The sequence below is a fragment of the Gymnoscopelus braueri genome, assembly GCF_963280865.1.
Source record: "Gymnoscopelus braueri genome assembly, chromosome: 10".
NCBI lineage: Eukaryota > Metazoa > Chordata > Actinopteri > Myctophiformes > Myctophidae > Gymnoscopelus > Gymnoscopelus braueri.
In genome coordinates this window covers 5,421,443-5,436,801 of record NC_137611.1, presented here as the reverse complement: position 1 = coordinate 5,436,801, position 15,359 = coordinate 5,421,443, and the positions used below count along the sequence as shown (strand labels likewise).

The 15,359-nt window shown below is 41.4% G+C and overlaps 1 protein-coding gene across 1 annotated transcript in view; it reads left to right on the top strand.

Annotated features, from left to right (window-relative positions):
* ctnnd2b (catenin (cadherin-associated protein), delta 2b) overlaps positions 1-15,359 on the top strand; it is a gene marked incomplete at both ends in the record, with an annotated part of 250,756 nt that overhangs the window by 180,378 nt on the left and 55,019 nt on the right. The window contains 2 exons of the mRNA XM_080439208.1: positions 6,712-6,844; positions 10,424-10,637. Coding sequence (XP_080295334.1) covers positions 6,712-6,844; positions 10,424-10,637 — 347 coding nt within the window. The remainder of the gene's footprint in view (positions 1-6,711; positions 6,845-10,423; positions 10,638-15,359) is intronic.

Genomic DNA, 15,359 nt, shown 5'->3' with positions numbered 1-15,359 from the left:
AAAAATAATAAAAATACAATTACTCCATGAATGCCACTGTGAATGCCATTGTTGTAAATGTCTTTTTGTACACAGGGCCCATTGAAAAAGAGACCCTGTCGCTCAATGGATTTTCCTGAAATAAGGTTTCAATCAAATGTACTTTCCTCTTCTACACCGTATTTGAACCCGGTTCAAACCCGGTTCAAAGAAAGTGCCGCTTTAAGTACAGTACTCAAGTACAGTAAATGTACTTAGGTTACTATCCACCACACTGACTATATTAATGTGTTAGTTACTCTTTGCTTCAGTCAGCCAAACCGTGGTGACATACACATTGGCACGCTGGTACAGCAGAGGTATAATAATGACACAGCAGCAGCAGCAGCACTGCCCATAAAACCTGCACAATAGGCAAAACATGACACCTCTACAATCAATTCTGTGCGTTCTGTTCTATTCCATTCTATTGTATTTTAGTTGCTGTCGGGGCAGAGACCTCTTATCTTCATATTTTAACTTTTTGTGTGCGTTTTCTCGTAAATTCACACAAAAGCGTCAAAAGTAGCAGATCCACAAGCTCGCAACGCGGCACGAAGCGACACGTTTTGAGCTTGTAGATCTGCTACTTTTGCTATTTTGAATTTTAATCCTGAAAAGTAGCAGTTTGGAGATATGAGGTTACCTCCCGACAGAGACGATATCCACTACATCAGGGTCTTCAACAGGGGGTCCGGGACCCCTAGGGGGTCCTCAGAGTTACTACAGGGGGTCGCCAAATCTTTGTGATATGATTTTTTCTTCTTTTTTTTTCATGAACCTCTTGAACCCTAGCATCCCCTTTTCTAAGGAGAACTTTAACCAAAAATAGCCGATCTACAAGCTCACAACGCCTCGCGCTGCGAGGCGTTGTGAGCTTGTAGATCGGCTATTTTTGGCAAGAGTTATAGGTGTAGCGGGAAAAAAAGAGCAGCAAAAGTGTATCTGAAACACATTTTATACAATATAGAGGGGTTCCCTGCTTCATCTCTCTCTCAGCTAGGTGGTCCTTGGCCTGAAAACGTTGAAGACCCCTGCGCTACAGTACCTGGCTAATCAGCCCCCTCATGGGGTTTGGTGGACTGCAGCTCTCTGCTGTATTTATAGTTACACAGTTCAAGTCTGTTTGGTGTCGCCTGATTTAGCCGTGTACTATACAACACTGGTCTTCATAAGAAGTCTTTTCAGCCTGGCAAACCAGTCGCACTATGATCATCATCATCTTCATCATCATCTTCATCATCCTCATCATCCTCATCGTGGCTCCATAACCACCAAGCTTTGTCCCAAAGCTCTTCAATTACAGCGCTGCGTGGCGCGGTCTGAAATACATAATTCATACACACTTTCATTTCTTCATTTACACACGCTTTTGATTGTCGCTTCGCCTGGAGACGTTCGCCTTGTGTCGCCTCGTGTGTGCATGGGAGTAAATGTTTTGACTGTCAGCGATGCGCGCACGCATGCACGCACACACACACACACCACACACACACCAGTAGTGTAAAGTAACGAAGTACATTTACTTAAGTACTGTACTTAAGACAATGTGGTACTTTTACTTATCACTTTAGCTATTTTATACCTAGCCATTTGAAAATAGCCGAAAAAGCTCACAACGAAAAAGCTCACAACGCGTCGCATCACGACGCGTTGTGATCTTGTAGATCTGCTATTTTCAAACATTTTAGTACTTTTACTTTTGGTACTTTAAAGTTCATTTTGATACCAATACTTAGTACTTTTAGTTAATTTTGAATTCTGGACTTTACTTGTAACAGAGTAGTTCTACATTGCAGTATGGATACTTTTACTTACAGAGATGTAAGTAAAACATGTACTTTTTCCACCACACACACACACTCACACACACACACACACACACACCACACATACACACACACACACACACACACACACACACACACACACACACACACACAAGCAGCAGTACAATGTGTGGTGACATGAGATAGTCCACCTGGCTGCCTGTGAACAAAGACTCGTTGCCAGTTTGGTCTCAAGCCAGTGAATCATCCAAATGTACATATTAGTCTCCACTGTCCTGGAGGAGCTCTGAGAGGAGCGCATGTACACACACACCCACACATGCATGCGCACACACACAGACACACGGACACATTTCACAGTAGTATACAGGCAGACTGACAACAGGTCTGAGTGGAGACTAGAGATGATGACACAGCGTTATTTGCCAGTGGTGTAAAGTAACTAAGTACATGTACTCCAAATACTGTACTTAAGTACAAATGTTGAGTACTTTTGACTTTACTTGATGTATTTCCAATTCTCAATTTTCAATTTACTTCTTCTCCACTACATTTCAGAGGCAAATATTGTACTTTTACTCCACTACAATTATTTGAACACTTAGTTACTAGTTACTTTGCGGACATAGATTATTATATTATTAAACATACATTAACCACTTCAGTATATTTTTGATGCCAATACCTTTGTACTTTTACTCAAGTGACATTTTGAACACAGGCCTTTTACTTGTAACAGAGTATGTTTATATTGTGGTATTGCTATTTTTACTTAAGTAAAATATCTGAGTACTTCTTCCACCACTGCACAGTATACTGATGACACAGCGTTATTTGCTCACCCTGTAAGTGTTCACATGATGACTATGACTGATACCTTACACTGTTACTGTACATACAGTAAGACATAGTTTTTTCAACCTGCTGGGCCCTGGTGGGCGAGGGTATTGCAAGTTGGGCCCCAAATAATTGGCAAAACAGTAAGATGTGAATGGTGATATCGTCTCTGTCGATAGGTTGAAAATGGGTGTAGTTGTCCTTTAATTTTGTATTGAGTAGCAGTTTTTAAAGCCTGGTCTGTACTTGTTGTGAGCTTGTAGGATGGATATATCCGGCGTGGGACGGAGTTATAAATGAAGCATCAGCGCCACAGTGCAAACGTTGAGTGTAAGACGGCCCATGGCGTTTCCTATTTGTGTTATTATTATTATTATGGTACAGTAGTACAGTAGTATATAGCTGTAAGTGGTGATGTGGGCTGTGTGTTGTAATGAGCTGTAGAGTGGTGCTCCACTACAACTCCACCAGAGCACCACTCCCACCTTAAGGCTTTCAAATGCTGTTTTGGAGGCCAATAAACAAAGACACAACAGAGAAATATGATGTTTCTGTTTAAACCTCTTATCGGTCCGATTGGCTGGTTCAGTTCAAATGCCCAATCCGTCCGTCCGACTCGACACCAGTGGTGGAAAAAGTACTCACATTACTTGAGTAAAAGTAAGAAAGTATTGGTATCAAAATGTACTTAAAGTACAAAAAGTACAAAGTACTCATTGTGCTGAATGTCCCATTTCAAGTTTTCAAATGTATAACATATATATCTTTTGAAAATAGCAGATCTACAAGATCACAATGCGACGCATTATGAGCTTGTAGATCGGCTATTTTCAAATGACCTAAATGTATATATAGGGCTGAAGTGGGTAATGTATGTTTTGCAATAATAATCAAAATCTTCAAAGTAACTAGTAACTAAAGTTTTCAAATAATGGTAGTTGGAGTAAAAGTACAATATTTGCCTCTGAGATGTAGTGGAGTGGAAGTAAAAGTATTGGACATTGGAAATACTCATGTAAAGTACAAATACCTCAACATTTTTGTAAAGAATAGTACTTGAGTAAATTTACTTAGTTACTTTCCAACACTGCGACTCGACACTGGGCACGGCACTCCCTCGGATCCTTGACGATGTGCGCGCTGAAGTTTGAAGTCGATCTAGATTAGAAAAGTGTGTCATTTTCACGGTTGGTTTTGTTATTGCATTTGTCGTTTCGTCATAAATGGCTTTCGGTGTTTTTGCAGAGAAACTTTGAGAAATGAATGTTCTGTGTGTACAGTACATCATCTTTTGTGATGGCTTCATGAAAAAAGCCAACTGACTGGAATACATTCTTCCACAGAGAGAGAACACAGTGAAATAGTTCACACAGTGTGTGTGTGTGTGTGTGTGTGTGTGTGTGTGTGTGTGTGTGTGTGCGTCTGTGCGTGCGTGCGTGCGCTGGTGAAGTACTGGGGGTTATTATTACACACAGCTACAGTAAAGCAGCTCCCCGCTTCCCTCTACTTCCTGACTAATAATTAATAATAATTGTAATAGTTAATAATTTAACAGTAATTAAACACACCACAGTGAAGTCCTCAGTGTACGTGTAACTGATGCTGCGTTCACACACTGGCAGATGCCAAGCTACAAGATACCATTAGTTTTCAATGGAAGCCATGCAGTGACATGAAGATTACAAAGCAACACCTGACGTTTAAAGTCCTTGTCTTTAAACAATGCTTGTCCAACACACACTTGATGACGTCTACGAGCTGCTGCTTTGCTCTGTAGCTTTCAAGGTGCGAGGTTGTGCTTTATTGTTACATCTTGTGTACAGGTCGTGAAGTTTGACCCAAGCCAACACACGGAAACAGCAGTAGAGTTAAACACAACGTGTCATCTATTCAGGGGAACTACCCCAAAGGCAGTCAAAATAAGAGTTCTTCCCAATCGGGGGCTTTTCCAAATAAATAACATGGAACGTGGCCGTGCTCAGTCGCTCTCCTACTTTGCCTATAGACGAATCCACAGAACGGCAATCATAAATACGCTGTCAAACGGCTACCGCTCCGCACCGCGACGGCGCAGTTATGATTGCCTACAGGCAGCGCGTCTGTGGATTCGTCTATAACGGAGACAGAAAAGCCACGATCAGTAAAGTATCAACACATCGAGATTGTACGACAGGGAGACGCAGTGGAGTATTCGCTTACCGCGCGATGAGAGAGAGTTCCTTCCATAAGGAGAGCCAGCAACAAGTGAGACAGAGTCCTGTGCTTAAGAGCCAAGCAGTTTGATGTTTGATGACAGTGGAGCTGTCCGAGGTGCTGAACTCTGTCATCATCACTGTGCTGGCTCTCCCTGTATAAACTCTCACCTGATTAGGGGTATTGAGGCGAGACTCCGCAAGGTACATAAGAGTAAAACTTAGTTTTGTTCTTCCTTCAGACAATGCAGCAGCATAGATAATAAAATGTAAATAATAAAAATAATAAAACTGTAAAAACATTTTAAAAAAAGAGAACATAAGCGTATGTACACGTGCATTATGATCTTGGTATATTATATACACCAACAGGTGCATGCACGCACACACATGCATGCACACACACATGCACTCACTCACACACACGTACACACACGCATACACAGTACATACTGTATATACACCTGACAGCTCAGTCAAGCTTGACTTAAGCATTGTGATAGGCTAATTAAACCTGCAAGCCAACAAACAACAAGGTTATGACCATTCACATGATATTTATAGAAACACACACTGTATTCAGGGCTGAATACTAACCAGCTGTCAACACACTGTTCTCTCTGTGTGTGTGTGTGTGTGTGTGTGTGTGTGTGTGTGTGTGTGTGTGTGTGTGTGTGTGTGTGTGTGTGTGTGTGTGTGTGTGTGTGTGTGTGTGTGTGTGTGTGTGTGTGTGTTTATGAGAGAGAGAGAGAGATTGATAGAGTGTGTTTGTGTGTGTGTGAGAGAGGGCGAGAGAGAGCACACGAGTGAGAGAGAGAGAGTGTGTGTGTGTTTGTGTGTGTGTGAGAGAGAGAGAGAGAGAGAGAGAGAATATGGTATTGTTTGACTGTTTTGGGTGTGTGTTCCTGCACAGTAGAAACCCTCAGTGTTCATTTATGCATTTGTAAAATGTGAGAGTGTAGTATAATGTATTCAGACGGACCCTCACAGTGTACGCGGTGTTGTACACTCACAGAGTAAAACACACATGCAGCAGTTCTACAGTGTTAAGGGTAATTCACGCCCCAGGCATAAGGACAGTTATGGGAGAACCCGGTGCGGGCAGCTGGCCAATTAGAGTAAAGGATTCACCACAGGACCATGTCGTGTTGTCGGGCAGAAAACTTGTATCTCCATATTTTCCATATTGTACGTCGTACAATATGAAAAATATGGAGATACAAGGCACGAAAGTAGCAGAAATCTACAAGCTTACAACGAGTCACAATACGAAACGCTGTAAGCTTGTATATCGGCTATTTTTTTGCTATTTTGTAATGTTATTTTACGTGAACATGGTTAAGTAAGTCTTTTGTGTTTTTTTTTTTTCATTTCCTGGAAAAGTAATGGTTTTGTACATACAAGGTTTCCAGAGACGATATGCATAGGGAGACTGAGCCACTGTAATGATGCACCACACTGACCAAACAAAATGGCTGCTGGAAGGAATATATCCCTGTATGTCCACAACTGTAACTTTAATCTCTAACACACCTAGAGACAACAACAACAACAACAACAACAACACACTGGTAGATGTGATTGTTATGGTGCATTCACACGGGCAGATAAAAAGATACATGCATCCATTCATTTTCAATGGAAGCCAGTGACATGAAGATGTCTGTCTGTCTGTCTGGCTGGCTGGCTGTCTGGCTGTCTTTCTCTCTCTCTCTATAGTACCATGGTGTTGTTGCCCTTCGTGTACATTCATACCTGTTGGGTTCGCTGTACTGTATATTTGTGAACTGGGCAAATTGACAATAACATTGAATTTAATTTATTTATCCTCTCTCTCTCTCTCTCTCTCTCTCTCTCTCTCTCTCTCTCCGTAGGGAGTTTGGATGGAGGGATCCAGAGCTTCCAGAGGTGATCCAGATGTTGCAGCATCAGTTCCCGTCCGTTCAGTCCAACGCTGCTGCCTACCTGCAGCACCTCTGCTTCGGAGACAACAAGATCAAGTCTGAGGTACACTACACACACACACACACACACACACACACACACACACACACGCACACACGCACACACACACACACACACACACACACACACACACACAGGCTTTGACTTTAACAGCGCCTGTAAGTGCTCTTTTAGAGCGGTTTTGAAGGAGAATAAGGATTTACACTTCTTTATGACTGTTTGTAGGGCATTCCACACTTTTGTGGCACAGTAGGAGAACGAATTTAACCCCTTGTTTGAGCCAAATCTGGGTTGGACGTTTTTAGTGGGGCTCCCTCTGGTGTTGTGATGGTGGACTTCATTGACGTTTGTGAAGTACTGATAGGTAGGATGTGTACATTAAGTCAGCTCTATACAGAGATAAAATGTCTGCCTGACAGCGACAATATCCAAAAGACACTTGCTTATCTTGGGTCATTTAAAGGTATCATGACATTCATTTTCACTTTTTTTATTTTCAATGTTTTATTTGGGGTTTTATGACCTCAATTACACCCAAAAAACCTGAACTTAGAACATTCAGTGGATTTTCTGTGGTCTGGGGTTTTCTGAATAATTAAGCTGAAAAGTAATCTGAGCTTGGCCCTTCGACAGTGAGGTCACAGTCGATTAATCCCGCCCACTCTCCTCCTCGCCCCTCCCCTCCCCTATCCTTTCCTTTGGGGGGGCGGAGCAGAGGCGATGATTGACAGGCAAAATCCCTCACCAGCGACACCCGCAGGCAAAGATTTCTTTTTTCATTGCAGTTGAAAAGGCTTTAGAAATGTGAGAGAAAAACACCTGCCATGGATCACTGGAATGGAATTTTCACTTAAAACTTTTTGTACACTTTTGAAGGACCAGGACAAAGACTTTGAATGTGGTGTAAAAGTGAATGTCATTAAACCTTTAAGCTCACACACACGCTTTATATATTATATTATATATATATATTATATTATAGCACTGGTGGTGTTGTAATGATTAACTAGCCTCCTCTCAGCCCAAACATATTACGTGTCTCATAGCTTCTTAAACAGCTGTGCTAAGCACAATGGTCCTTGACCGCTCTATTAAACGTATCAATGGAGCTGCTGAAGGGGGAGGATATGAGGCTCATCAGCACGCCATGCATTCATTCTACCGGGCTCTAATGGATGGATCACTGTGATCTAATGGATCACTGTGCTAGCCTGGTTCCAGACCATACACCCCGCCCACTCTCTGAGTGGACTGCCTCTCTTGGTCTGATGTTGTAAATGTGAACCTAGGATTTATTCGGTACAAAATGTATTGTCCAATGAGAGTCGGAGGTGGGGGTGGGGATCCCTTAGGATTGGTTTAGGGAAATTCTAATCCCCTCCCCCTTGTAATCCCCGACACTGGAGACAATGTCAGACTGAAGCTCCACTCAGCTTCAGTCTGACAATCAGGCTATCACTGTGCTGTAGACATAGACTGTAAAAAGAATGAACAGCGTTACGCCCATAGTCTCTACAGACCGCAAATGAAGCCTGTTTTTCAGGCATTTCAAAGCCGCCATCTTTCTATATCGCGCCATATCGCGTACATTTTAAAATGAATGGGACCATAATTTACCAAAACACATATCATAGTGATTGAAAGAAAACTTTAAACTAGCGACTGGAAGCATATAGTATTTATGACAACGTTAAATAAGGTAATAAAATCAAGTCTAAAGGCAACAACCCATCCACTTCAATGGAGAGAAATTCTTTCTGACTTCAGCAGGGGTAAAACAGCGAGACTACATGCCATTCATATGAACACGTCATTTCCTATATAGACTCAATTTACAACTCAGAAGCTGCCCCCCCCCTGGCTGTGGAGGGCTCTGAAAACACTAGTATAGATGCTGTTTGATGCGGCAAGTCTTTGTGTCATGCACACCGTCACCTTCCACGACCCACACATTTCATTTGCACACATTTTGTTTTGCGCCTGCAGGTGGAATGGCCAAATTATGGAATGATTTGCGTTTTGGTTACAGAGGTTTTACACGTATAGGCCTCTGGGTTCTGGTAGCAATAACCTAATTTGCACAGAAAAACACCGTCCAGCGCCTTGCGTTGCGCTATACTTCATTTACATGCAACTCCTGTTTAAGGCCAGCCGTTCCCCCGCCCTGGTGTACTAATGCAAAGTGGCACGGGGCAGAAATTACCCAACGAACAGGCGTAGTGTTTTGCAAGGCCATGAATATATCAACATGATATAGCATGATGTATGCTACAGTCTATGCAAAGCACATTTCAATGTCTTTGTTTGAGTCCACATTTATAAAATACATTACAAGGGCACAAATATTTTTTCAGTTGCTCTGATGTCCCGACACACTGGAAACAACATGTGTCTCAGTGCTTGAATCCAAACATGAACATACAGAATGTAGACAACAAATGTGCATGAACTTATTCACAGTCAAACATTGGTCATATACTTCAGTCTGCCATATTACTAACACTGGAGAAAAAATATGGGTACAGGAAGCACCTTCTCCTCCAAATAGATCGACTGCCTATAATGGAGTAGATTGAGCAATATTTTGCAAGCTGCTTTGCCTTATATTACGCTTGGACAACTCCATAATCCTCAAGCCCCTGACCACCAGCCTGTGGACATGGCCCAAGCTGCCAAATATAAAAAAATTGAGCTGACACTAGTAGCCTAGATGTATAATGGCTTGTACTAATGGCTGGTATTTTACTTGTTTAGTAAGGAAAGCTTCCTCTAAACTTCAATCAAAAGCACAGCCAACTTCCAAAAGGAAAACCTCTCTGCTGTTCTCGTCAGTCACAATGAAGTCCGGTGTATTTGCTGTCACACACACACACACACACTCACACACACACACACACACACACACACACACACACACACACACACACACACACACACACACACACACACGTAACTAAACTAAAGTAACTAAGTACATTTACTTAAGTACTGTACTTAAGTACAATTTTGAGGTATTTGTACTTGAGTATTTCCAATTTCCAATACTTTTACTTCTACTCCACTACATCTCAGAGGCAAATATTGTACTTTTACTCCACTACAATTACGTAAAAACTTTAGTTACTAGTTACTTTTCAGATATAAATTATGATATTACGAAACATACATTAACCACTTTAGCCCTATTTTATACATAGGCTATTTGAAAATAGCAGATCTACAAGCTCACAACGCGTCGCTTTGCGACGCGTTGTGAGCTTGTAGATCGGCTATTTTCAAAACATTTTGTACTTTTACTTTTGGTACTTTAAGTACATTTTGATGCCAATACTTCTGTACTTTAACTCAAGTAAATTTGGAATTCCGGACTTTTACTTGTAACAGAGTACTTCTACAGTGCAGTATTGATACTTTTACTTAAGTAAAACATTTGAGTACTTTTTCCACCACTGCACACACACACTCACACTCACACTCACACTCACACTCACACATACACATACACACACACACACACACACACACACAAAATTCACTTTCGCTTGTTATAGACCGTTGGAAACAGCATGTCTCGCCAAAAACGCTTTACTCCATGAATCCATCCTCCTCCTCCTCTAACAGATCCGGAGACAGGGGGGCATCCAGCTGCTGGTGGACCTGCTGGACCACCGGATGACGGACGTGCACCGCAGCGCCTGCGGGGCCCTCAGGAACCTGGTCTACGGCAAGGCCAACGACGACAACAAGATCGCCCTGAAGAACTGCGGCGGCATCCCCGCCCTGGTGCGCCTGCTGCGCAAGACCACCGACGTGGAGATCCGAGAGCTGCTCACAGGTACGTACGGGAACACCATCAGATCACTTCAGATGTTTATATTTTGATTGTGTGCTGTCATGCTCGTTTGAGCACAGGTAGAGAGCTTATATGTGTTGGGAATGTTGTTGAAGGTTATGTTATTTTGTCAGCTAGATAGAAGAGAGATGGAAGATAATGTACACAGTCTATACACACTGACGTTGCTGCACATCAAACTGGTCAGACTGGAAAATGGCATCCAAAGTGGGCGGAGTTAACCGCAAATCTTAACTCTGACATCACTAAGCCCGTTCCCTATAGTTTCAATGTCCAGATTGTTATTTTGATAGTACTGTATATTGTTTAGATTGATGCTAGGATATTGGTTGACCTGATGGGATCCTAGTTTCTTCAGGCGCTACACTAGTGATGTGCGGGTTGGGTTTTTTCATGACCCGCCCCGCCCCGCCACGGAACTCAACCCACCTCAACCAGCCCCGCGAATCCGTATATAAATCTATGGCTCAACCCGCCCGCGACCCGCGAATCCGTATATAAATCTATGGCTCAACCCGCCCGCGACCCGCGAATCCGTATATAAATCTATGGCTCAACCCGCCCGCGACCCGCGAATCCGTATATAAATCTATGGCTCAACCCGCCCGCGACCCGCGAATCCGTATATAAATCTATGGCTCAACCCGCCCGCGACCCGCGAATCCGTATATAAATCTATGGCTCAACCCGCCCGCGACCCGCGAATCCGTATATAAATCTATGGCTCAACCCGCCCGCGACCCGCGGTGAAAAAAAAGATAATCATCATCATAATAGCTCAGATTTATATAGCGCTCTTTTAAGTAGCCAAAGTCGCTTTAAATGTCTACAGTAGCACAACATTGTCATGGGCTAAATAAACAAGCATGTTGTTCAAAATAGTTGTATTTATTTATTTTTGCGTGTGAGAGCATCTGACCCGCAGCCCGCACAATTGCCTCTGAAATCCTGACCACCGCGGGTTACAGGTCGGCCCGCTCATCACTACGCTACACTCTCTACTCTCTGCGTTCTATGTATGTGATTACCTTGGCGCTCTGGATAGGAGCGTCGCTAATTGCCTAAATTGTAAATTGTATACCTTAATATGTTTTTTAAAAAGCTGCCAAATGAATCATTTAAATACCCACATTGCTTGTTTTGGTTTTACACTTTAGTTAATACTTTCAACCTCTTTTTTTTGGAAACGAGTCGAGTCAGATCAATTTAATTTTGCAATGTCAGATAAATCATAAGTGCCGTCGTCAGTACATTCCCGTCAGACCGTCGAATAATAATTCTGATAATAATTCCGCAGGTTTGAAATTAAAATTTAAACCCGTGACCAGAAGGATTACTGTCAGAAAGGTGATTCACATTAACCTTTATTTAACCAGGCATGTTCTTTTTAATTTGAGAGCAAGATTTCCCTCGTGACGGAGAGAGAGAAGGAAGGAAGGAATGGAGGATTAGACAGGAATAATTCACTCCACATTCAGAGACTCTTTTGGGGGTATTTTTCGTCCAGAAGCCAGAATGAGATAGTGTGTTTTCCTCATCTCCTTGACTCATTGCAGAGGGCCTTGGAAAAAGCACGCCCGGCAGCCATTTTGATTACATAACCACAGTTTACCCACAGTTTAACCCATGGCCAGTGGTGGAAAGTAACTAAGTACATTTACTCAAGTACTTTACTAAAAATAGGAAGCATTTTCAGTTTTCAGTACTTTTACTTCTACTCCACTACATCTCAGAGGCAAATATTGTACTTTTACTCGACTACAATGTTATGAAAACTTGAGTTACTAGTTACTTTTTAGATTTGATTACACTGCCCTATATACTGTACATTTCGGCCATTTGAAAAAAAAAGAAAATCTACAAGCTCACAATGTGTCGCGATGTGACGCATTGTGGGCTTGTAGATCTGATATTTTCAAAAAATATATATAAATGTTTGTGAAAAAAAAAACTTGTGAAACGGGACATTCTGCATCTGAGTACTTTCTACTTTTGGTACTTTAAGTACATTTTGATACCAATACGTTTGTACTTTTACTCAAGTAAAATTTGAATTCCGGACTTTTACTTGTAACAGAGTATTTCTACATTGCAGTATTGATACTTTTACTTAAGTAAAACAATTGAGTACTTTTTCCACCACTACCCATGGGCTCCCTATTTTGGGCATGTCATTATAAACTGTAGGCGATCTACAAGTTCACAAGCCGTCGTGCCGCGGTCGGGTTGTAGATCTGCTATATTTTCCACCGTGCCATTGTATTAAGTATATAAATCAGGCGTAATTGCTTAAGAACCCTGTATCTGGTGTGATTCCCGTGGTGGAGACAGTTTGCTCATCATTTGCGTAAAAATGTGAAACAGTTCTTCTTTTACCCCGAAGCTCTAAAAGCAGCTAACCGGCACTAATCTGTGATGTTATCATAGTGCAAAACCACCGATAAGATGATTCACTTTAATCGTGATAACCATGATTAAATTAAAGGTTCATCTTGATTCTGTTTAATCTTTTTTTATATATATATATATAAATATCCACTGGTGATGTTTATGTGTGACATTTTACTGTGTACAGTACAGACAGTGGTGGAAAGTAACTGAGTATACTCAAGTATTGTAAAATGTAGAGGTATTTGTACTTTACTTGAGTGTGTGCGTAAGTGCATGCGTGCGTGCGTTTGTGAATATGAGTGTTTGTGAATGCGAGGGCTTTTGGCGCCACAAGAAATAAAAAAGTGTTTTTTGTGTGTGTGGGGGGGGGGGGGGGGGGTACGCAGCTAGAGTCTTAAGGACATTAGCATATAAATTAGAAGCAATTCAAGTCACACAGCACAGAATCCCTCTTGTCACAAATTAATCAACTGGACAGTCAGCCAACGGCCAGAGTGACTGTCCTCTTCTCTATGTCTCTCTCTCTCTCTCTCTCTCTCTCTCTCTCTCTCTCTCTCTCTCTCTCTCTCTCTCTTGGCTTGATATGATACTTGGCTTTCTGTTCAACCCCGTACTGTCTGTATCTCACTCTTCCTTTGTTTCCGATCGCCACCCCTCTCTCTCTCTCTCTCTCTCTCTCTCTCCTCTTCTCTTTGGTGAGCTGTTTAAATCAGGATCACAGTAGGTAGGCAAGCTGCCAGCCTAGCTACAAATGAATAACACAGACACACGCACGCACGCACGCACGCACGCACGCACGCACGCACACACGCACGCACCAATGCTACCAATTTAAATAATAATTCCCCATGTGCATGAAGAAGATTGTAAGACAAAAACATAAATGAATGGATCAACTTATAACAAAAGAAGAAAAAGAAAGACACAAAACAAACAAAACAGAAATAGACGAGGCTAGGACTTGCTCAAATGTATGCAGTCGTATCCCCGGAGGTGATTTTGTGCTCATTAATTTCTTTCCCAGGTTATTTTTAAAAGCATGTTTTACTATGATGTCTCCTTCAGAAGTTCACATGTTTTGTGCCAGTTTATAAGAACTGTCTCCAGTTTAACTTAAACTGATCTGTTTGTAAAAGAATGCCGACTAGTTACTGTGTTTTGGTATGGCCTTATAGCCATCTTTGTGTTTTATTCCATGTAATTGTTTCACCTGTATCAGACTCCCTTCTAAAAGCTTATATAGCTTCCCTTAAGAGCCCTGATTCATGCAAACATACTGTTCTGAAGACTGCAGCGCACTTTTCTGTTGTGTATGAATCAGTGGTGGAAAGTAACTAAGTACATCTACTCAAGTACTGTACTTAAGTACAATTTTCAATACTTTTACTTACAATACTCCACTACATCTCAGAGGCAAATTTTTAACTTTTACTCCACAAAATATATTTGAAATCTTAAGTTACTAGTTACTTTGTAGATTTTGATTATCATTACTAAACATACATTAACCACTTCAGCCCTATATACATTTCGGCCATTTGAAAATAGCCGATCTACAAGCTCACCGTGAGCTTGTAGATCTGCTATTTTCAAAAGCTTGTTATACCTTTGAAAACTTGAAATGGGACATTCTGTATAATGAGTACTTTTACTTTTGGTGCTTTAAGTACATTTTGATGCCAATACTTTTGTACTTTTTTTATGCTTTAAGTACATTTTGAATTCCGGACTTTTACTTGTAACAGAGTATTTCTATATTGTATTATTGATACTTTTACTTATGTAAAAAATGGGAGTACTTTTTCCACCACTGGTATGAATTATCACTCATTAATGTATTCATTCCTGACATCATGAGCCATAAGGATCACAAGATCTATTTATTTTTAGATTTCGCATTTGTTTCCATGTTTCTCCAAAGTCATTCAAATGTTACAGAAACTCACCTGAACAATTGAATCAGTGTTGGCTAAATTACATCGCACGGTTAATAAGTCACGGATGTCTGAATTGCATCAATCTTTTTTTTCCAGAGTCTTATTTTCAGCTAGACTTTTCAAATCAAATCTGTGCTTTAGAAAATGCATTAAAATGCAATGATAACACACACACACACACACACACACACACACACACACACACACACACACACACACACACACACACACACACACACACACACACACACACACACACACATAAATAACACAAATAACACAGTGTTTCATGTGTCTGGATTACCTATCTCAAGCAAGTCTCTGCAAGTAGATTTTCTTTGCCATACTGAAACGAATGGAATGCCGGCGGCTTGCT